This window comes from Pezoporus wallicus, unplaced genomic scaffold, assembly GCF_028554395.1.
Source record: "Pezoporus wallicus isolate ANWC-B61680 ecotype Strahan unplaced genomic scaffold, APGP_CSIRO_Pwel_v1 contig_6464, whole genome shotgun sequence".
In the NCBI taxonomy this organism is placed as follows: Eukaryota; Metazoa; Chordata; class Aves; order Psittaciformes; family Psittacidae; genus Pezoporus; species Pezoporus wallicus.
In genome coordinates this window covers 2851105-2875739 of record NW_026642130.1, presented here as the reverse complement: position 1 = coordinate 2875739, position 24635 = coordinate 2851105, and the positions used below count along the sequence as shown (strand labels likewise).

General features: G+C 40.6%; 1 protein-coding gene across 4 annotated transcripts in view; it reads right to left on the bottom strand.

Moving 5' to 3' along the window:
- Positions 1–24635, bottom strand: part of PKHD1 (PKHD1 ciliary IPT domain containing fibrocystin/polyductin) — a 254467-nt gene that overhangs the window by 13705 nt on the left and 216127 nt on the right. For 2 of the 4 annotated variants that reach the window (XM_057427481.1, XM_057427480.1), the window contains exons 60-62: positions 13243–14248; positions 1536–1671; positions 382–469 (exon numbers count right to left, since the gene is read on the bottom strand). In XM_057427481.1, coding sequence (XP_057283464.1) covers positions 382–469; positions 1536–1671; positions 13243–14248 — 1230 coding nt within the window. Of the gene's footprint in view, positions 1–381; positions 470–1535; positions 1672–13242; positions 14249–22794; positions 23348–24635 lie in introns of those variants that run through there. The other 2 variants (XR_008974692.1, XM_057427484.1) reach the window with 2 other exon arrangements.

Below are 24635 nucleotides of genomic sequence, written 5' to 3'. Positions count from 1 at the left end.
TGTACTTGGCTAGATCGTTTGCTGGCACAAAGAGGTTGTCATTGACTCTAAGGAAATTGCCCCAGTTAACATTAGCTGAAAATCAAGTATTAGGTTTTCTAATTCTTCATTCTTTTCTTTTTTTGATCTGACATATGTCTTTTCAAGATAAACTACTGGATATACTCCCTTTAATCTGCCAGAGCATGAAAATACTTTGCATACGCTTCTCTCTCTATAACTTATGATTGGGCAGTTCACCAAACTCCTGCTGTAACCTTTTTTCAGCCTGAAGACTAGTTTTCAAACCCAATATTTCCCAGGGAGAACTCTTAAATATATCACCACCATTCTGCATATCTGCTTTGCCATAAACCCTTCCATAAGAAAACTCATCCAAACCTCTTAGCACAGCTTTGGAGGAGCCTTTGAGGTGAGCTGATACAACCCAGGGTTCTGAGGGAGGCCCCAGTCTGTCAACTTTTAGACCCTGGAAAGAAAACCAGAAGAATTAAGGTCTAATAGAAAACACAAGACATATCTGAGGAAGGGTATGAAAGTCAAACGAAGTTTCAATTGCCTAAATTTAAGTTTTGTGTGATATCCAGCAGAGTTGGCTTGTGGAAAGTTCTTATCTTTCTACAGAAGCTGGAGGCCAACTAACGCATTCCTCACCTTGCAACACAGCAAGATGTCTGTGTGTAGGGAGCTGAAGTGAAATAGAAAGATGCTGAAAGTCTTGTGCCTCACAGTCGTAAAATCAGTCTCATGACTAATGGATATACAGAGCTGTTTTTATTGTAAAGCAACATTACACCCAGAAATAGCATGCATGAAGCTGTCAAAGCTTGGATTTGACACCAGGCTTCTGGGTCACAACTGGAAAAATATTGTACCTGGATCTAGTTATTCTGTGGCTATGCTTTTGCTTGTCCAGCAAAATGGGAATGATTCCATTATAGAAAATAATTGGAAAACAGGAAAGAGGACATATAAAGAAAATAGAACCATAGCATGAAGACATGCTATGCAGATTTCACCTTACTTTTAGTGTCTAAATCTAGTCCAACAACCCATCAATATCTAAGTACTCACTGGGCCTAGTCTGCTGCTTCCAGGACTCATGTTAGTGCCTCTGGCAGTGCTAAATCACATCACATTGAAGTCCGAGCTTGTTTTAAACGTGGTGATCTCTACACAGCACTGCTCTACATGGTGCGGACTTGTCAAAGCAGACCAGGATACCCCATTATATCTGACATTGGCAGCCTTCATGATTGTCCTGCTGTTCCCATATTTCTCAATTATATCCTCTAAGCTTTAGGAGCAGAAATCAAAAAACTGCACATAATTGTTTCTACAACACAGATCCAACATTCACAGATAACAGCTGAAAAATGCAAACAGCGTCCATCCTGGAAGACGTCAATAGCTACTTATTTATAAAACTAACTTCCGCTGTATTTAGGTCCATCTCATAACTTTGGGATTGCTTGGAAATGGCAAAATCATACAGAATTAAGAAAAGCGTCCATTCACAGAGGGGCGAATCCTACCTTACTGTCCAGGAAAATGATTTTTGGCTGTACAGGAAGTTGCTTCTCTATTTCTCCATCTGAGGGCTGCACCTGAATAGAGATGTTGTAAGGTCTCACGTACAAGCATGTTTCTGGATGTTGTCTGCTTCCATTTCTTTTACATGCAAAGGAATGTGGGAAAAAAAAAAAAAAGATCAGAAAATTAATGCTATGAAAACACCCAATGCTAGTCCCAGAGGCGATTTGTATCTTACCTAGGAACAACATGCTACTTTCTGTTCACAGGTTTTTCTACCTTAGCAATGCAACTTGCAATACTTAGTGTTTGTTATGAATAGGAAGGAGCACTACACTGAAGGACTGCTGATTTACCTTGTAACAGCATTTTGATTCCTTGGGTGAGCACAGTATGCATGGAATTATGAAACAAGTGTCACTTCCAAGCAGAGACCACAACCAAAGTAATAAAAAATCCTTTTGTTTTAATCCACAGTTTACAAATGGAAAAGTGAGAAATTAACATGATGAATTATGTCCCTGGTGTCACATTGAGTATGTATGTGACAGAGAAAGTGATTTAATGGATACATAAACCCAACGCGATAGCCCCAGAGTCTTCATTGCAGTGAACTAGTAACAGTGGAAGCTACAAATACTTCCTGTTCCACAGAAAGATTTCTGATGAACACCTTTGAGTTCCTCTAAGAAAAAACAATTCAGTTCCTCTACACGAATACAGCCCTTACAGGGCTTTATTGCATTTCCTTATCCTGCATATCTGGGTTCTTACCATTATCTGTGAAGTCTGCATACTGAAATATAGAAATGCATAGACACTCCATTTAATGACGTCAGGTGTTCCAAGACTGAAATTTAAATTAGAACATCCCCGGAGAGGGGTTTTGCATTTGAATCAAGAACCAACACTTTATTCTGAGCCACTATAATTTCATTCCTTTTCACAGTGCTTTGTGTCATTTAGTATCTCATATATCTATATATAATTTATATATATATAAAAGCCTCTAATCTGCAATTGTGGTGAAGCAGCTGGGGGTTTGGCATTGTCTTGAAATGAAAGTAGAAATGCTATTCATTCATCTCTAGTCTTAGCTTAAAGGTGTTTACAAACAAGATATGTGGAGCCTGTTTCCCTTGGTCTAACTCAGTTTTTTGGTTTAAGTTTTGGGTTTGTTGGCATTTTTTTATAGATGCTACTATGCATGACAAACCTGAAAGTGTTTATACTGCAGCTGCTGGTCCACAGACACTGGGAAGGTCAGCTAAGGTTTTAAGGATACCTACAGTCTCAAGAACTAGCTCAAAGATTTAAGTTTCAGTTCTTATCCTGGTTCTTTTTCTTTTCTGTGAGTGGGAATGTGATGATGATGAAAGGGTGATCAGGGGATTGGAGCACCTCCCATATGAAAATAGGCTGAGAAAGGTGGGGCTGTTCAGCCTGGAGAAGGCTGCGTGGAGACCTCATAGCAGCCTTCCAGTATCTGAAGGGGGCCTGCAAGACATCTCTGCCCATGCAGGAGGGTTGGAACTAAATGATATTAAGGTCCTTTCCAATCCTGACCATTCTATGATTCTATGAAAAAGCAGTGTTATGTTTAAAGTTCATGTCAAAGGCATCAATTCATTCATCAGTTCTCTCATCTACCTCCTTCCACAGACATGCATTCAGCATTGTGATTGAAACTCACTGGAGGAACAATATACCACGTTGCTCATGTTTTCATGACATATCTGCACCTCATGCGAGCTCCACACTCCAGCTGAGTCCAGACAAGTCTGTTGATTCTTGGCATGGCTTCTGAAAACCCAACATATTTTTTCTTCTATTCCAGCTTATTTAAAACTGACAATGAACAGGAAAAATGTTGACGTTGAAATGCCCTAACTCCACACCCCAAGCCCTTCATGGTAAAACCATGCTCATCTTCCACATAAAGGAAGGGCAAATTGTGGTTGTAGCAAAACTTAGTTCCCACTCCCTAGAGTGAGTAATAGCAAAGAAAACAAAGCAAAAATACACATGAATGCTTAAAAATTAATGTCTGTTTGCAGGTAATTTGTACCCAGATAACACAGACATGGTGTTTCCCTGCCCATGGCAGGGTGGGTGGATCTTTAGGTCCTTTCCAACCTTAAGCATTTCTGTGAGTCTGTATCCCACATGGTCCAACCTGACTCTTGCTGTAAGAGAGTCCCTGCCTTAGGGTACAACCCTGCACACAGTGAGTTATGTTCCTGTGAGTGAGTGTCAATGTAGAGGAGGAGGAGAGAGGAGCAGCCTGCTGCTCCCCTGATGATTTGTGCTGGAAGGCAAATAGGCTTTCCTGGCATAGGTTTGCTGCTGGGAGGTGGGGGACATGGCCATGCCTTTAGCCTAATAAGGACAGGAGCAAAGAGAGCTGCCTTGCTCCTGATGGGCATGAAGGGCATGCTGTTTTGTCACTACCCTGAAGTCTCACGCTGAGAAGGAGCAGGCTGGTTTGCAATTCCTTGCTGACAGTGCTCAATGGGGAACAGCTCTGTTGCTCAGTGCCTTGCAGCTCTTCTAAGTGTGGGCACAGCAGGATGCTCGTGATACCTTAGTCAACAGGGACAACAGGGATCCCAGATCCTTTCACCGTCAATGCCAACACGTCTGTTGAACATGCTGAGGCTCTGTGGGAGAGCAAGTGTCTGCTCTTTAGTAGCAAGGAAGTCAGTGGTTGTAGAAAGTAAAGGTTTATGGCACGTATTAAGGTGTGATTGAGAAACCAGGTGGAAAGATTTGAGAAGGGAGAAAATTTCCCTGAAATCAACGAGAGCTTGTCATTTTAACTATAATTAAAATAATATCTATAATAATGACAATAAGAAAAACAAAATTACCACCACAAGTAATAATAATAATAGCAATTATTATGATTTCACTTTGAGTGAAAAGACATCAGACTGAGAGCTTGGGTCAAGGGTCCATTAAAGCTGATGGATATGTCTGTACTAGAAAACTAAATACTGTCAAAAAACAAGCCTTGGCACTGATACTTGGTCACCACTACTTGTTAAACTGTCAGCCCATCACAAGCTGTGGTACAGGACCAGTAGCAAAGTACAGGACAACTCCCAAATGGTCTGGTAACTAATAGAGTCAGAGAATATTCTCACTTGGCAGTTTCAATGAGGCCAGCCTGAAATGGTGGGTGAAATAATTTAATTTGGACACAGGCTGATTCGTATCAGCTGGTCTTGGTGCCAGAGAATAGTTTTAATTTATTTAATTTCCCAATAAACATAGACAATGAAATTAATTGCACAGTTGTCTGGGTATGTCTGCAATGCTAGTTTTGTAGCATAAGTATATCCTTGGAATGGGAAGGAGATTTGGAACAATTTTGGGAACAGATAATATGTCAAAAAAGCATCCTGGTTAAGCCTAGGAGATTTTTTGTTTGTTCTTGAAAAGGTGGTGATTGCTGGTGAAGAGAAGACAAGCTACAAGAAAGAAGATGCTCTAGTGAAGATAGGAGACAGGTATCGTGAGGACTTGTGTAAGGCAAAGTAGGTACAGATCTACTGAAAGGCTGTGAGTAATTTAACATTTTTGCATATGAAATGCATTCTCATGTCATATGGTGATGAAGTTAGCCAGAAACAGGGTACCTGTGCTGTTAGAGCTTTGTCTCCCTCTGCAGATCTTATTGTTAAAGTAATAAAGACAGGGACAGAGAGACATGAGCATTGAGATGATAGTGAGGAGTTTGAAGTCATTCCTACTTTAAGCAAAAAAGCTATGTGAAGGTTGACTTCCATTGCCCATATTTTCCCAAATTATAGAAAGAAATCAAAACTAGAGAAAAAAAAAGTCAGTGGAAAGTAGACTGCACCTTTCCTTGACAACAGACACACAATAAATACCTAATACTGATCATATCTCCTTATGAGGACTAAACCAATGGACTCAACAGGACCCATGGTGTCACACATTATTGGTGTCTCCCTTCTTTCGTATAGGTTGAGTTAATAAGACCAAAATTCAGAAATCTAGGAACCTAAACAAGAATCCTAGCTAGCATCAACAGAGAGCTTTGAAGGAAGCCATGTGTCCACTGCCCTGAAGGTAAGGTGCTGTGATGGCAGAAAGCTAAGAAGAGAAGATCTGGTAGTGTGGAGAAGTATCATGGGGGGCCTAGGTTGACTGTGAAGTGAGATAAGAAACAAATAACTAAATTGCCTCTGTGGGCAAGGCTGGACAACAGTAGTATGCTTCTTTATCTAATCACTGTGAGGGTTTCCTTTCATAAAGCAAAGATGTTTTAGTTAGAAGCTGGATATTCTGTGGCTATTGAAAGCATTATGTGAGTTGGTTAGATTGAAAAAGTTCTGAAAAAGGTCCAATTCATACTGTCTTGGAAAATATATTAGCTAAAATAACCAGTCTTTTTGACCAGCGTCTTCTGACATTAGCTTTTAGGGGTACTACCACCATCAGATTTCCATTTCTCTGTCTGCTAGAAACCTTCCAAACTCCAAATGTCTCTCAATCTCACTTTCCCTATTTCTCCCAATACTCCATAATTTTACAAATCAGTAAATATAGCCACAGAGCAGGAGCACAGCAGTCCAGGAACACACAGATGTGTCTTCCCCATAAGAGCAGTATTCTCCTCCTGCTTAGACAACCTTCCCTTTTCAGTCCAAGTGGCGCCAAAACCTGAAAGCAAGCAAATGCCTGGTGGGTGCAGCTGGTGGAGTCCAGATTCCTTCAGTCTGGACTGCTAAGACACCTTAAGAAAGGAGAAACAGGAGACTGGAGGGACTTAATGGATCCACCGAAGGGTGAAGTAGGATCACCAGGAGCCTTTAGGAGAGGGACAGAGTAGATGCATCAGATGGGAGAGAAACATCCTCTGAATTCATTAGTGAATTAATTGCTGTAGATGAATGGAAATGCCCCTACTTACAGAGCTGCCGGCTAGTGGAAAGGAGCTAAGCCAGGCCTCCTCCATAACACACTTCCAAAGTTTACTGTCAGAGAAATGCCTTTTATTAAATGTAAACAGCAACCCGCTGGAGGCCAGAGCTTTGCTGCTGCTGCGTATCCCAAGGTAATACCACTTTAAGCTCCACATAAACTCTTAAACAGTTTCTATCCTAAAACCAGACCGTAGGTGGTACAGTTTTTTACGATATGTTATAATAGTGCAATAAATCTGTTAGCTTAAAATCGAATCTCCGTGGCCTTTTAGAGAAATCATCATTAAATGCAAGGCCCTGTTAATGATGCCATCCCAGTGAAATTGTTTAATCTGCTAGGGGGGTGGAAGGTCACCAAATGAATTTTTTATAATACATCAACTTGACACGCAATAGGGAAAACTGTAATAGATAAAAGCAAAGGAAAAGGGCACTGTCTTCTTCTGATAGGTCAATAGCAGCCAAGAGAGTCACTCATCCACTTTTCCTTCACTATCGTGCTCCTTTTCCATTTAATATGGACACCCAATTAATACCTCAGCACCATAGACAACCTCATTTTAGGTGAATTATAGCAATTTCTTCCCCCTGCTCCGAAATGAAAGTGATCACAATACATCATAGCATTGTGCGAATTAACGTTAATTGATTCGAGTTACCAAGCATTGATGGGCCACTTCTATAATCTGGTCCTTATTGGGAGCTGGAAGGGATGGAGGGAAGATTAGATTGCATCCTCCGTTGCTTTGACGACGGCGGTCACCTGATGGCTTGTTAGACAGTTGTACGCTTCTATTGCCGGCCCCAGTGGGGTCGTCAGTAAACTGGAGCGATGTCCAAACATCATTACATGCTGCTCCGATATTAAAGCAAAGGGATTAGCACCTTATTGCAAGCAACCTGGATTTGTCATTGTGCTGTCGTTATCCAATTTCCAGATGATAATGTGACTGTGGCCTGCGGGCAGAAGGTCCTACAGCCAAACCAAGGTGTGTGTATATATATGTACAAACACACACACACATATACATACATATATGTGTACACATTCCCACAAAGACCCAGCACCCCAAGCCTTTTAACCCCTTGCTCACCAAATTCATGCTAACATCACATGTGGAAGAATTTTTCTCCTTTTCCCATCCAACACACAGCATAGCGTGATGAGACAGCAAAGTGGGCTGACTTGGGAGCTGACATAGCCATCACTCACTCAAAGGTCTCACCCGACAAGCAGTGCTGATAGAGGTGAGACAACTCACATGTTAAATAAGGCAGAGTGAGGAAAGGTTCGGTCCCTCAGTGATGTGGCTGTGTTAACTCCTCTCTGCTGTGTGCACTCATCGTGTAAATCATTGTTCTCACTGCAGGACCCATTAATTGTTAAGAGGGAAAAAGGATCTGTATGTGACATGAGCAAGGCAGGTTTTATTTGACAGCACTGAGGTATCAGTGCTCAGACCAGATCTCTTTCCAGTGCCTGAGAAATATGATGGGTACACTCTTGGATTTCCTGCATGTGTTTAAACAACCATAACTTCTCAAGGAATAACAGAGAATTAGGAAAAGCTCCTCTTAGGCTGATCTTTTTTCATTTTAAACTGAGATTTAATAGCACAAGCCCTTCAGTTTCTAAAACTCACACTAGTGTTGAGAATGTATGGCAATATATCCCTCCTTCCTCCCATAGAGACCTGCAAAGTCCCACACTCCTTTTCCCGAGTCTCTCCTACCATCTCCATCGTCCTCCTCCTCTGTTCTCTCCTGCTATTTTTTCACCTTTGCTACCTCCTGCTCCCTTCCTACGGAGGAACCATTTTTTTTTCTGGAAGCTAGTTTCTACCATAGTTACAGTATGGGTGGGACTTCTAGTTGCCTGAATCTTGTAGTTCATGGTGTCACCTTTAAGTGGGGCTGGCAGATTTTTTAGATAGGTTTACCATGTCCAGTAGATACTAACAGAAATTAAGTTCAAATCTAAGGTTCAAAGGGCTTGCAGGATTGCTAGTGGGTGATAGACTCTTTAACCCCTAAACTGTCAGAAGGATTCCAATCCAGGACATCCACAGTGAAAAAATATCATTATCTGATTTGCAGTGGCAATGTGAAGCTCCACCGCCACTGTCTAGAGGGGTATTTTGGAGATTTGTTTGAAAACTTGCAAGGGAAATACTGGTTTCACACAAGGATCATATATAAAGCAGCACTCTACTTTTTTATTTAGCTCTGGAGTTTCACCTTTTCCACATGTTCACTTCAGGGGTGTGTGGCAGACAAAACACTCATAGAGCCACAAGTGCTGCAACAACTGCAGCACTGAGGTCAGCATTCTAGGATCCTGCCTTTGTATACCCATTGGAGAAAAAGTTTGATCCCTACACAAGAAGAAAGTTATCAGCTCCCTTTTTAAAAATGCTGTGCAGTTTCACAGAGCAGCCTGCTTGAAACCTGCAAGAAGGTTACAAACCCAAGCACTTTGGGGTTAGGATGTGTCAGAATTAGCCTAATTTGGACTTCTAAACCTGCCTGCCTGTTTACATGCCTTGTGACATAGTGAATTAGTAATAATTTCACATTTATCCCTCTGCATGGGTATTTCTGGCTGTATGAGAAGTTCTTTGAGGACTGGCTTCACTTTTATTGCTTGCTGTGAATCTCAAACTCCATCATTTCCTGCGCGCACACTGTTTTTCAAATGCTACCCTAAACCTAACTCTTAATAAAGAAAGATTAATGCCTGCAAATTTTAGACTGTAGCAGGTAGTCCATCAAGAAGGAGCAAAGTACCCTGCTTCAGTGTGGGGATATGGACTAAATGGCTTCTGGGTGACTGTCCAGCTATGTATTTCTGCACAAACACACAAAAACCATGTTGTGCTGTCTTGTTCTTTCACTTTTATATTTATATTGATATTAGGCAAATTTTTCAAACAAGGTATTTCTATCTGTAAATACATTTCAGTATATATTAATACGCAGACATTCACAGGAAGATAAAACTATATCATAGTCATCTCTCTGATTCTCCAGCTGTGCAAGACGATAGCAGTCATAGTAATCACCTCTGTCTTTCCTTGACAAACCAATGAGGTATGCTTGAAGTGACCCTAGCAAAGGAGTTAAATTAAAATAATGTAAACAAGTGTTTCACATTATAACCCACAAGTCATTTCTTTAAAGGTTTGTCAATGTGATATACAGACTTAATGCCTAGTTACCCAACCACAGTAAGGATTGCAAGGCTCCATTCAGCCCCGCTGTCCCAGGCTGCAAAGATGAACACCCAGTATCTACAGATCTAAGATTTTTCAGTTGTTGTCTTGATGCAAGTGGAGCCACTAGTCTGAAACCACGGGGAGACTGGCCTGGCAGGAGTTCAGGTTCTGTGTATGTCTGACAGCCTGATAGGATTTTGTGTGACTCTGGGGTGAAAATATTTCTCTCTCCCTTCCACAGAAAAATACACTGGGATACTTAGCCTGACTTGTAATCCCAGCCCCATTATCCTTGCCTGTGCTAGCATGTACTGCCTAAAGAGAGACAGATAGATAGTGGGGATACTACATGTCCCAACAGGAAAACCCTGATTTCATTTCACAAGTTATCTGTGGCCTTATTGCATCAGAAATGTCAGCCATGAGTAATTCCAGAAAAGCTATGACTGATGGGGAGCAATAAACAACACTGCACAGGAGCCCAAGCAGCCAAGGGTGGATGAGCTCTGAGCTGGTCCTATGATCTGGTGATGTTACTATTCTTTCCAATATAAATCCCAGGTCTTCCTTACTGGGAAAGTGAATCTACAGCTTTAAGCTAGCACTGCTCTTGTCCCTATAATAAAGCAGCCTCCTTCCTAGAAACCATTCCTGATCCTGGCTGCTCTGGTTTCACAAAGCATGCTCAAATGGGAAGACAAACCACAGCTCGGAGAGCAGTCTCCAGTGTGGAGATGTTATTTGTGCCTGAAAATAAGGCAACCACAAAGTTTCTCCCCTGGCATGTTGAAAAGGGTGGTACTCTCCTTTATGTGATCTCTGCTTTTCCCCTTCTGTAATGTAACACTAATGCATTCAGGAATCTATAGGTACTTAGTAGGGTTCTGGTGAACTTACTCTAAAAAATCTATACCTTCTTCCATTCCTGCAGTGTAGCTGTTGCTGCTCTGCTTGTTTGGCTCATCAATAATGGACACACCGAATGAGGGGTCTCGTACCTGTCACACTCTGCAGGCTACAACATGTCTTGGGACGGCATACAGACAGGATAACATTTCCTATTACAGGCTGTAAAACTTATCACAATATTTTTTTCCTGTCCTAATTTGTAGTGTCCTACATTGTAACACAAATACCCCCCAACTGCCAATAGCAATGTTAATTGTGCTGGTAAAAAATATCACATATCTATCTTCAGAGTTTGGATCTTGGAAATAATTTCCCACTGTACTTAATATAACACCACTTAAAAAAACCAAAAACCAAAACCAATGCCATCAAACCAAAACCAAACAGCAAAACAAATATTCCTCTAATCACAGACCAGTGTCCTTTTGTGGCTGCTTCACTACCATAAACCACATAGTGCTTAATAAAGAAGTTAAGCTCATGAGTAGTAGTTTGTATAGCTAGCAGCCAACAGACATCAGGATGGTACAGGGGTCAGTGGTAAATGGTAGAGGATATGGTATTAATAAAAGAAAGTAAGTAAATCTTAGACAAATCCAATTTCTTTCTTGTATAGATGGAATATGTTTATACTTCGGTAATGCTCGGTAGTGCACAACATCAAAAAATAACATTATGTAATATCAAGAGACTACACAATAAGGTTGCCAAACATCAAATCCCTTGTCCCCTATTAAAAACAGATGGGACATTACCTTTTTCATATTTTCCATATGCTTTTAATACAGATTCAGGATCTGAGGCTGAAATACACTGCTGTCTGCTCCCTTCCCAGCCTGGTTCTCACAGCCTTCTCTGCAGATAAGGGCTGTCATCTGGGCCATTGCAAAGAGTGGCTGCAAGAGGTTGAAAGGAGCGAGATGGGGGACAGAGGAAGAAGGAACAGAAAGGGTTGTTTGTTGCTGTGGAGGAGAGTTAAAAAATGACCTCTAAGGAGTCAGTCCGGTATGGAATACCAATTTAAAAATAGTATGTACAAAACTGACCAAGAAGTAAGTAACTGGCAGAGCTCAAAAGGCAGCTCCCATTGGGAAGTTATTATTAAGTAAAAGAGCATCCTGTGTTGTTCTGTTAACAAATATAAAGACACTGATTATAAAATGCATGGAAGGATTGGTGGGCTGATAAAATATGAAAAGACAGATCGTTACGAGTGTAGGATCTGGGAAAAAAAAAACTGTGTGGGTTTGGTCCTAGGAAGCTAGAACTGGAAAGGAAGTAGGGAATACAGTGAATAAATAGACAACCATGAGATCTATTTCTGTGAAAAAACGGGCTTATGTAATCATTGAATTCTGTCAGTAGAAAACTAAAGTAATACTTTTGCATATGGCACTGATGTAAAATCATATAATCATAGCATACCTTGTTGGAAGGAACCTCAAGGATCATCTGATCCAATCTTTCTTGGCAAAATCATGGTCTAGACAAGATAGCCCAGCACCCAGTCCAGCTGAATCTTAAGTCTCCAGTGTTGGGGAATAAACATGGAGGAAAACTGTGGGCTTTTCAGACATGCACAATTCTAAAAGAGGAGGGAAGAAACACTCACCAGAACTCAAACCTTTCAATTTATTAAAAAGCATCCAGCTATGATTTGATTACTCTGGAGGAGGAGGGTCAACACCCAGAAACTTGCTGATGTAACAGTGAAAGAAGAAGAAACTCTCATGGGAATCTAGAGAGACAGGCTGACAAGAGAAAACAGGCAAGTACTTGGGACAGCAAAACCAGGGATAGCACACAAAATCTAGATACACATTCAGGTAGCATTAAATGTGTCAAGATCTCATACAGAATCATAGAATCATAGAATAGTTAGAGTTGGAAAGGACCTGAAGATCATCAAGTTCCAATCCCCCTGCCATAGGCAGGGACACCTCACACTAAACCATTGTCACCCATGGCTGTGTCCAACCCAGCCTTGAACACCACCAGGGATGGAGCATTCACAACTTCCCTGTGCAACCCCAAGGTCTTCAAAACCAGATGGTTGTCTAGAATTTTAGTCAAAAAGAAAGGTCAATGCTGAGGTATCAAAGTGAACAGCAGTGACCCATATCATGTAAGAGATTGAGGTACAAATTAAACAGTCTTTTTTGGCTTTAAATTTTAAAACAATATAAATCAAAGTTTAGACCTACAAGTTACTGAAGGCAGCAACCCCTCTTTAATAATGCATCTCTAGTGCTACATCAATTTATAAGCATTCATAGATTTGTTTTAAATATAAAAGTTGTTATAGTCTGAACTTCTTTAGAAACATTGACTTTACCTAATACTTTACCGTTTCAAGATAGACTTCTAGGAACTCTCTTCGTTTAAAGAATCTTGGACATCTCTGCAGTGCAGAGACTCATTGGCACCAATAGAATAACAGGGTAATTTACATTTGGGAGTCCAGCTAGCACTTGGGCATAGCTCTGTCATGGAAACTTTATTGTTTCAGCATGTTTAGTCATATTTCAGTCAATGGAGAACTTGCTTCCCATCTTAATAAGCGTAACAAGTGGTTATATTGATTCACAACACTTAAATCTTTATCTTCTGATGCTGCACCTGATACTTACCTATTGGTAGGTTCTGCTGGAAACAGTAAGGCAGGCTGAGTCACCATTAAGGTGTCAATTGGCAAGTCAAGGCCTCTCTGAAGGTCTCCAGTCTGATGAGTGTTGATAATTGTTCTGGCCAAACTCTTTAAGCTGTCACTGGTCAACTCAGTTCTCGGGTGGGCTGGTGGGTCACCAAGTTCAATGATCAGCACTCTTGATGGACCAGCCGCATCAGACGGCTGCAGATCTTGGGTGCTCATTGGTCCTCTTCCCACTTTCTGTGAGCCATACCTACCATGAAGGGCTGTGCAAAATGCCATGTTAGGGCAGTGATATTTCTTTTTGTTAACATTGGCTGAGATTACCTTCAACATGCTTTCACCTCCCCGGAAATAGTGGACTACTCTGACTTGGTAGTGACCAACCTTCAAGAAATCAGCTAATCGATGTATTACACTTGCCTCACCCTCTTCCCCAGAAGCCTCGGTTATGGTGAAAGCCATAAGAAGGGAAAGGCCAGCAACTATTTCTACAGGTTCTTTCTCATGGAGGAGAACATAAAGAAGATTGTCCTCAAAGCTAAAGTAATTGGCTCCGGCTCCTTCATTCAGTGAAAAAGAAGATGGGGTTGGAGAAACGTATTTCCCTTGAGCGAAAACACGAAGACTGAGTGGTTCATTGTAGAATATAGCTAGGGGCAGTCTGCTTGCATTTTGGCCACTCAGAAGGTAGAGTCTGAAAGTCAGAGGCTCTAGGTTTGGGAAACAGACCGTAGTGAATTTGGTGGATGGCAACACAGAAAAGAAAGTAGAATGGTGCTCTGAAGGATAACACGATGTGTATGAAGTCACATCACTGAAGGTATCCATAAAACTGCCAGTCACTGCTACCACTGGAAACAGTCTCTGGCCCACCATTCTGGGGTCCAGGTTTTCTAGAATGACAAATGCGTGATCTGCCTGTTTGCAGAAGTAGCCTTGTGCTGAGGGCTTGAAGATGCACTTACTGTCATCTCTGTAAATTCCTGGAAGAGAATAGAAGGAGATCATGAAAGAAAAAACAATAATTACTTGTTTCAGACATCACCTCAATATTTTGTGTTATGGCTGCTTATTTTCCCATTCAATGCTCAAGTCACTTTTGTTGATGCTGAAGTGTGTTAATGTAAAAGAAGCCTGGACAATAAAGGACGCTAAATAGGTAGAAACTTCATTTACCTCAAGGTGTTCTTAAACACAAAATAGTTGAAGATTGCTAACAAATGACAGAGAAGCATCACATACACTTAATTTGCTCTTTCTAGATATCAAATTATGGCCTTTGTTGAAAGAGCAAGCACACTAGATTGACTTTTGGTCTGACCCAGCATTATCTTCCTAGTATGTCCTTGTGTCTTCTATATTCTCCTTGTTCTAAGCTTATAGCAGGATAATAAATCAAGGCATGACTGTTATTCTTCAGAAAAATAATGTAACTCTACATGAAACCGTCTCATCCCACTCACAGTGATTATATCTCTTACTGCAGCAGTGAACCACCTCACCAAGTTTTAAAGCTAGAAGAATAATCAGACTAAGACACCTGCAAGGAGCAGAAACCCTTACTTGAGCTCCAAGTGCTTAGGTTCCCATTGTGGCCAGTGAAGATCTGACCCAGGCAGGTATGTAATATTGAGATTGAGGTAGGATCCTATCACTTAAATACATGTACGTAATGTCACCTGGACTTCTTTGGGTAGCGGCAACAGCTTTAGGTATAACACACCATACATGGGAGCACAAAAGCCACTTTAGATAACACTTTAGGTATTATTTCACTGAATATAACAGGAGCTAAGACACTTCCATGTACGTGAGAATTTGCTACCAAATCCCATCCCAAGTGTCTGTTGTGCAAAGTCAAGAGGATCCTTTTCTGGAAGGCTCTGTACAAAAGAGGTGCAATCCATACAGTCTTCTGAGTTAGGGTATGCTCTATCTGACCAAATATGGGCTTTAAGATGACAGAAACAGGGCCTTGGGCTGTAATGATGAGATCATCACTGATTATAAAGAGAGAATAAAAGTAAATGAGTTCAGATACAGGCACTAAAAACATAAACATTTCTGTCTGGAACATCTTAGGAAAATGTGTGGGTTTCTGTTTTTCCTCCATCTCTTCAAAATAAAATCAAAGGAGGAATTTGCTGCTGTAGTCAGCTATAATCATTCCCTCACCTAGCCTGCTTCTTCCCTAGCTATCTGTGCTCACAAACATGTTAGGTAAAGCATGGCCAATGTCTAGACTAACTCTGTGTGCCTCATTCAGCAGCTTTGGGAAAGTGCATGAAGATCAGAAGTTCCTGACACTAATGATAAAAGGAAAGGGACTGAGAGTCCCAAACTTTTGGATGAATAAAAGGGTATTCCCCTTTTCACAGAAATGGGAAACTCGCTGCTAGAAGAAAATAACAGACTCTTGGGAAAGAACTATGAGAAACCATTGTGAGCTCTGCTTATAGTTACATCTCAATGCTTCGATCCTGTGGACATTTAATCTATTATTTGAGGAGGATTCCTCATATGCAAACCATGGTCTGTGAGCATTTCCCAGAATAAGCTTTTTCTCTCCAAGTCACCAAGGAAAGCAATGAAATTAGATAAATGTCAAGCTATGTTCAGGGAGGACGTCCAAGTGAGATAGGATCTGTGCAAAAGCCCCTATTTTTAGACACCAGCTTAACATTTTCTTTCCATTTTTCTTGCCTTTCCTTTTTATTTTTGCTTTATCCGTGTACGTATTTTGCTATCGGCATGTGCTCGGGGAAAGGGAGAAAGGGAGATGGAACTCCATTGAGAAGCAGAAGGGGAAATGCTGCACTTGGAGATGTTCAGCACTGTCCTGGGGCACTGGGAGGATGCACCCTGCAGCAGGCAACCAGCTCACAAAGGCTGACAGATTTCATTGTCTGCTCTACCGGAAACACCCCACAGGCTCCCCCCCCAGTGACATTTCCCTTGTCTATAAATGGGATTTGCTGATATTTTGTGATTTCCCAGGCCTTTTTTTTTGTCCTGCCTGTCTTGCAAAGTGAGTTTCCTTGGTTTCCTGTGTGCACACACATGTGCACACCCATGCACACACATGCATTGTTGCTTGTCTCCTTCCAAATGGCGTTATCTGCCAGTCACAATTTCTGCAGCCTACAATTTCGATCACTTTTAAATGAAACCCATGCTGGCCTTAGTAATCATAATGTCATTTACAATTTACCACAAAACACGTTTATTCAGTTAGTAGCACATTGGAGAAAGAGAACTCCATATGAACTCGCCACTGAAGCCCTAATCTGATTATTTCCTCATGAAAATCCAAGCAGGGGTGCTTGTAAAAGGGGTCTGAAAATAGAAGGAAAAAGTGAGTCCTGGCCACAGCTGACTCTCATAATCAATGCGAATAGATAAGTGACGCGGCATGTCAGGGCCAGCAGCTAATCTGCCCCAGGGCTTTCCTCTAAAAAAGGCCAGAGTGGACAGGACTTAATAAATACTGAGTGACCACTGAATATTGAGCCGACATATGCTATTGACATTGGAGATGAATAATAACAGTGATAAATTCCAGAAGCACCCCACTGCAATGGGTGAAATTGGATTAAACAGGTTATATTTGTATGTGTGTGTGTGTTTGCACATATATGTGTGTGAAAGGGAGAAAAAAAAAAATGAGGAAAAAGGAAAGAGAAACCTGCATGTCTAGATCAACCACAGACCTTACAGATGGGTAGGAAAGATGGAGAAGATGTTCATACCTGTAGCAATATCTGCATGATGAGACTGAACATCACTTGAACAGAGGAAAAAGGCATGTGTGCAGTGGGTGCATGCATGGGCAAGCGTGCCGTGTGTGTGTTCTGCTCAGTGCAAGAAAAACAGAGAAATAGTAGTGGAGAGTGTGTGTATTCACCATCTACAGCTGTTTCCTCAGCCTCAGAGAGCATACTTTGCTTTCTGCAGATTCCCTTATCACCAAGTCAAGTTTATTATTTAATTATATACATGCACGCACACACATAGATACACAAACATATATATCTATATGAGATTTTAGCACTCAGGTTGCTTCTAGGGCTCCTGACAAATATTAACTTTGTGTCAATATTTGTCCTTCCTGTCGTGAAATGAGGATTTTCCACCTCATTTCACATTTGAAAAGAAAAATGCGCCAAGGGGGTCCTCTTTGCTTAGGAAAAAAACCCACCAACAACAGCAACATCTCATATCCTTTACTTAGAAAAATGGAGCAGGAGAGAGAAGGAGGGAAGAGTATTTTTAAAATAGATGTTTTGACTTAAAGGCACACAGAGTCCTTTGCAAGTCTCCTGCCTTTTCCCTAGTTCCCTAACGCCAAATAAATAAATTTAAAAAAAAAAAAATTCTCCATTTAAAATTGAATGAAATACATCAACATTAATGATTTTCCCCTTCAGGTTAGCACCACCATTTGTTTCAATAATTTTTACCCATTTTGTGATAGATTTCACAATTCATGGTACAAGGAAAAATATAGTCTTTTTTTGACAAAAACAAACCGCAATGTCAGTTTTTTATCAAAATAAAATAAATCTCCTGCAATTTTCTTTCCACCCAATTGGATTTGTTTCTCAGCTATTTCTAATTTAACTACAACTATAGTTACAAAAATATAAAAGCAGGTAGGGGAGGAAAGGGGGGGGAAGAGATAAATGGGACATTGTTTGGAAATTGCAATTCATTGGCCTTGGGCTGGTCAGCACGTATCTTTGCTGAGGGGGAAATATTCATCAGCATTAACTGTTCCTTTTGACCTGCTGACATTCAAATGTAGGGGGGTGGAAAAAAGCCCAGCAAGAACCTTAGAAATCTAGCAAAGGTAAATTTTTCTGAGGTCAGTTGCTTTTCTCTATACAAAAGGTTTTTTATTTCTTAAGATTTTCGGCCCTGATTCTCCTGTTTAATACCTGGCACAGGGTCCTCATGCCAACACACTTGTTCTTTGAAAGCAATGGCTCTGCAGATGCTGGTAGTGTAAATCTTTATGTAGGTAAGCGAATAGAAGCCCATCAGCTTCAGCAGATGCTGGAACAAGGCATCCCCCATCATTTTTAGAAATCCCACTGACTATAAAATAGGGATATCACTCAGTTGAGTTTATCACTGTTCCCCTAGGGGGGAAAACACACAGGTATGCAATGTCAAGTCATTTATTTATGTCGCGTTTCTTGCAAGTTATTCGATGCAAATATGCATCAGAATTCATGGTGGCATGTCTGTTTGCTCCTGTATTTGTGTATGTATGTGTTGGTTTTCTACGTAGTAGATGGTATGGGACTAAGTTTTGGATTTGTGCTGGAAACAGTGTTAATGTTTTAACTGTTGCTGAGTGATGCTTACACAGAGTCAAGGCCTTTTCTGCTTCTCACACCACCCAATCAGCAAGTAGTCTAGAAGTGCACAAGGAGGAGACACAGCCGGGACAGATGGCCTCAACTGACGAAAGGGATATTCCATAACATGTAGCATCATGCTCAGTATATACAGCTGGGAGAAGGAGGAGGAAGCAGGGTGGGGAGGATGTTGGGAGTGATGGCATTTGTCTTCCCAAGTAACCATTACATGTGATGGAGCCCTGCTCTCCTGGAGATGGATGAATACCTGCTTGTGATGGGAAGTGGTGAATGAATTCCTTGGTTTGCTTTGCTTGTGCATTCAGCCTTTGCTTTACCTGTTAAACTGCCTTTATCTCAACCCATGAGTTTTCTCATTTTTGCCCTTCAGTTTCCCCATCCCACCAGGGTGGGGAATGAGGGAGAAGCTGTGTGCGGCGGAGATGCCAGCTGGGGTTAAACCACAACAACATACATGTATGAGGTACACACACATAAATATATCCTCATAGTGGGGACCATGTAAGCAAAAATTGAGTGATTGCTTTAGGCTGTTAATTCTTTCTTTTCAAGAAAAAGATTTTAGAAGGAAATGAGTCTCATAATATCACACTGTGTGGGTTTTTACGCTCTCCTGTTTATTGTTCCTTCATAAAAAATCTTTGAACCCTCTGGCCAATTTCAGTCACATTTGTGGACTCAAAGATACTATGTTCCTACAGGTTTGTAAAAGTAGGTGCCCAAGTAAAGAAACAACAGTTACTAGTGTTTGCGCTGAAAGAAAGTGTGTAGTATAAGCTCACTCATACTATGCATCACAGGATCTGCATATTCACTTTCACATACAAATCCATAGATAAACTGGTGTAGTACGTGAAATATCAGTTCTTTTGTTCATTGTTTACATGCACTGATATAGCCACACACATTGCTAATATTTATTCACTGTGAAATCAAGCATTATTTGCATCTTTCAATTGATTATATGTTTTTGTGTTAGCAACAGCCTTTCAGACCTCCCCCATGCTTAAGAAAGAAGGCACATATGCTGCAGATTTTTCCAAGTTAGGAACAAAAAATTGCTGATTTCTAGGTCCCAGAGAATATAGTAATTACTCATTCTTGACCTTAATAAATAAGTGAACAAGTAGTCTTAACAAGGGAGACCAGAAGCCCTCTGAGATCAGAATACTCTGCAACAAAGAGTCATCTAGAAAGATTATAAGGACAAAGCATACATATAACGATGTTCACCAAAACGCTCTTCAAGCTTTCAGTGACTCGCAGGTCAGGAACCTCTTGAGTCAGAGACATCATCTTTGGTCTTTGTACTTGAGAGAAAATATCAAGCCTGTCACACAAAACTGTGAAAAAACAGGGAGGAGAATAACCTAACCAGGACAATATAACTTGAGCACTCTCAGAGGAGGTGGGTCAGTAAATCTGAAGTACCCTTTAGTGAGGCTTCCCAGCTCGGGCCTTTTGTCATAGTTCAATTAAGAGATGATACTTTAGTCAAACTGAGACACAATGTAAAGTGGCAGAGTCTTTCCTGACACAGTTCCAGTCGCTGTCTCTCTGGCCAAGGAATGATCAAACTACCACTGCCACCCAGAAACAGAACAGCAATTTCATCAGATGCCAGATCTAAAATGAATGTGGCCATGCCATGCACTGCTCTGAGCTGTGGATATAATGAGTTTTGAATGGGAAGTCCTGGACACAATAAATCTGTGCCATATGTGACTATTTCCTGTGTCAGTTCCTTTCTCATAACCAGTGGAGGCTTTGCCCTCCCCCTTACTTTCCCTTTCATGACCCCACACCAGGGCTCTGAAATCTTTCAGGGTTGCTTATGGGCCCCAGGCCTTTCCACAGCGGTTGCATAAATAAATGAGTTTGACAGCAAACATCGCAACGGTTAGCAGTAATGTGTGTTCCACACAAGTGCTTGTGCTACTCACTAGAGAAAAGGGGGAGGAAAGAGCTTATTTTGTTATCACAAACAAAAGTATGTTCTCTGACAACTGGTGAAAGAATTAGTCAAATAAACTTGAACTCTATTAAGACCATCACTGCCAGGTTTTGTTATGGATGGGAAGGTTCTCAGCTTTTTCCCTCCTTTGCCTGCAGTCACTGCAAAGACAAATCATCCTTTTCTTCTGCAAAAATAAAGTCAGGGGACAAAATGAAATGCTCCTAAATAAAATTTGCAAGGAACTTCACTTTATTATTACTATTATTATTATTATTATCGTTTCTTTCCAGTGAGAACAGTTCTTTGGTCCTGGGAATAGACTAGCAAAAAGACTGAACAATTTTCCATTAGAAGTGGGCCAGAGGAAAATGCCAAATACCTGCAGATTTTAGAAATATTCATGTTAGAATTAAGCTTAAAAATTACAATGGCTCCCTTTTTTTTTTTCTTTTTTCTTTTAGATTCTCTCTTTTTTTCTTTCTCTTTCTTTCCTTTCTTTTTCTTTTCTTCCTCAGGTAAGTCATAAAAATGTTGAAGTCTTATTTGTACCTGCCTTGGCTGAAGGCACAGGCTTAGAGCCTGTGCTCATGACAGAAAGGTTTGAAAGCATAAGATTCCCTGTGACATTATTAGGGTGATTTTCAGCAATATTAGTCCTGTATGGGCTATGGAGTTGAATCTTAAAGCAGAAGGATTTCATTACAGGTACAGACAGCTATATTATGCCATGACATATTTATGACAATGAACAGTAATGGAAGGCAAGTATTTTAAGCCTTAGAAGTCAAAATTAATCTGAAAGCATAGCACAGAATCTGAATACCTATGAAAACATATTGAAGAGCTAAAATTTGAGATACAAAGGCTACGGTCATTATCTGAGCAGATAGAATGGGATTCATCACATTAATTTTTAGCTGCTTAAATGTTAAGCATCTAGTCTAAGCTAATTGTCTAGTCTAAGCTGTTCATCTAGACAGTAATCATTAGAGAGAGAGAGAGAACAGACTTTTAGAGGACCATTCATTCCCACATTTCCTTGGATGGATTTTATGACTTCTGAAGGTATCTGTCTCATGTGGCTATATGGGAAACCTGGAAAGATAATTTGGATGGAAGGCCTGTATTTAGACAGCTGAAGTTATGTGAAATGACCCCAACTCCTAATGATGTAGCTAATGAGCATGAAGAACAGCTATGGTAATAGGTGCTTCTATTCTGAAATAAGTGGGAAATGACAGCTCTGTACTCACCTTTCAAGTAACCATCTTGTCCAGTTGTGAGCAAGGGGAAAGACTGAAAGAAGGGAGGTGAAGCTACTACCGTGTTAATCTAGAAAATAAGAAAGATGATTCCCCTATCCCTGACAGGCACGTAAAAAGGCTGCAAAAATTTTTTTAGAAAGACCAAGTTCTGCATTTGGCTTTTGTAGCTATGATGTCTAAGCCCCTGGATCCAGATACTCCCAGCTGTGCCTGGTGCAGTCACCCTGAAGACCACAGCTGTGTGCTCCTGAGCAGCACAGCTCTCATACGAAACGGAGGGGACACTGAGCAGAACACCTTGGAAAGCCAGAAATAAGGAATTTATTGCAAAAGAGACATCTGAGCAAACACAGTGAGAGTCTAAACCTCTAATTTCTAACCTCAGGAACCAACGCAGGGGCAGAGATTAAAGTAGGCTGATTTCAAATACCACTTAAAATGTGTCTGTAGGCATAGTCCTAAAATACCACACCTACATCAATCTTCAGGAAAAATAGGTCAGAAGGGATTTCCATATGTCATTTATTCCAACCTCTTGCTCAGAGAAAGGCTAACTACAAAGTTAGATAGAGCTTCTGAGGGCTTTATAAAATATCATAGTATATCTACACTTTAAGTTTCTGTATGTTTACTATGACAAAACTCCCAGTTTAGAGTACATCTAGAGAAGCTGCCAGGGTTGAAAATTACTTGAAGAAGATCTGTGATCCTAATGATATTTCCATACATAACTTAACACACATGCAAGATGGTTTGAAGAAGCTTTGAGGCTTACTTTTGTAAGCACACACTCATGTGTGCTTGTTTTAGTCCATGGCCTGTTTCGTTGTCCCATCAAAGTTCTATGGACAACTCCAACAGGGAAGAGTAGGTTTGGAGTTGGTGTATCTCTTGTACTTTACTGGATAGTGTTCTTCATCTTCATATAAACATGAATGAACTCAGGAGTCACACTGATCTTACATGCATGGTTTGGTGTCCACAGAGAAAAAGAATAACTACATTGATGGAACATTGCAAACACCCATGTAGTCCTGACTGTCCTGCTCTAACTAATAGGCATCACTCCCTTTGCATTTTACTCAAGACTTATAGTGAGCTGTTTGTTTGAAAATTCAGACAGCCCTTGGAGTCATTTTGATCAGGGAGTATATTTAAAACTCATTGTGCCTAATGTTGTCTTTCTACAATTGAGAAGTAATCAGGAAAGACGTGAAAATAAATAGACAAGTGAGAGGCAAAATGAAATATGAAGTGGCTAGAAAGGAGTCTGCTCTCTAATGTATTTTTTCAGCTTATTATTGTAAAAGCCCAGAGCAAAAGAATAGCTTTGAAGAGTCTTTTGTTAATAGTGGAAAGGTTGTCTTTTTATTTTCCTTAACTTTTTATTTATTAACCATGCTGCACAGGGTACTTCCATAAATGATGGTTGGGTTTCAGGTTACAGGGACTTGTTTAGTCTGAAAACACCCCATCCTGCAATGGGAAACAGAAAAGAGAAGTAGAGGCCCATCATATGCTGCTTGAAGGGACTAAAATCGAAGCCCATTTGTTCTCTGCTTTTCCCAGTAATTTCTGGTGGTTGAGCTTGCAAAGGTCTGAATGTCTCAGTTTGGATGGTTAAAATGCATTCCCAGCAGGCCACTTCCTCAGGTGGTCTATTTGATGACAGCTTGCTGCTTGGGCCAATATAAAACAGCTGATGTTCTGACCCTATCTGAGAATAAGATTATAAAGTTGCATTCCTACATGGGGCAATCCTCCAGATTGATGTGAAAAAAGAAAAAAAAAAAGAGCTCTTGAGGGCTCATACCTTATACTCAAGCCCTAAAACATGACATTCAATAACATTTTTGAAATTCCTAATTTTGGGGTACTATGCTTCTATTAACCATTGCCGTGAATATGTGCTTAAGTATACAAATCCCCAACTGTTACAAAACTTTGTTCAAAGCTGTCCTGTGGGAGTACACGAGCTGTGCATGGTTTCAGACAGGTGCATTAAACAGATTTGTTTTTCTGAGACTTTTTAGTGCTTTATCACAAGGATAAAAAAGAGCACTGGAACAGAGTTAAGATAGGCAGAGCAATATAGTATTCCCAAAGGCTGCTTAGCATAGGCATCCACAATATTAAAAGGTGCCCTTCACTCATAATAGTCTATATTATCCAACTTTTATGAAGAGAATTGCCAGTATGGATAATTTAGGGTTCTGTTGTTTTGATATAACACCAGCATTTTCAGACAGTTACATTAGAGTACAAGTGAAATTTTTAGTTGTTTATTCCATGGCATCAAAAATATCAGAATTTATTTCATTTAGTGGACATACTAATAGAAAAGCTTAGCTGACAGCCTCTCAGAAGGAACCTGCATGAGCCTTTCTGCTGGTCTGGGCCATCAGAGAACAACTTTCAGCTCCCAGGATGCCATGAAGAGTCATGGCAATTTGAAGATCCTACAAGGAGCCCATCTGGCAGGTTCTGCTCAGTTTCCACATACTTTATCTGGCAATCAAAGGGGACACCAGGCTGAAGCCTTGTAGGTCCTGTTTGTATCCCATTAACATAGAAAGGCTAATTCCAAGGTCAGAGTACACTTAGTGCTGAGTACTAAGTACTAAATATTAAGCACTAGGGCTAATCCAGCAGGTAGAAAATTGGTCCACTTCTAAATTTAAGTTGCCTTATCAAGACATCTGGGTTATGGCCATTCCCCAAGAAAGCCACAGAAATTCTGTTTATGTATGACTTCCCTGGTGAA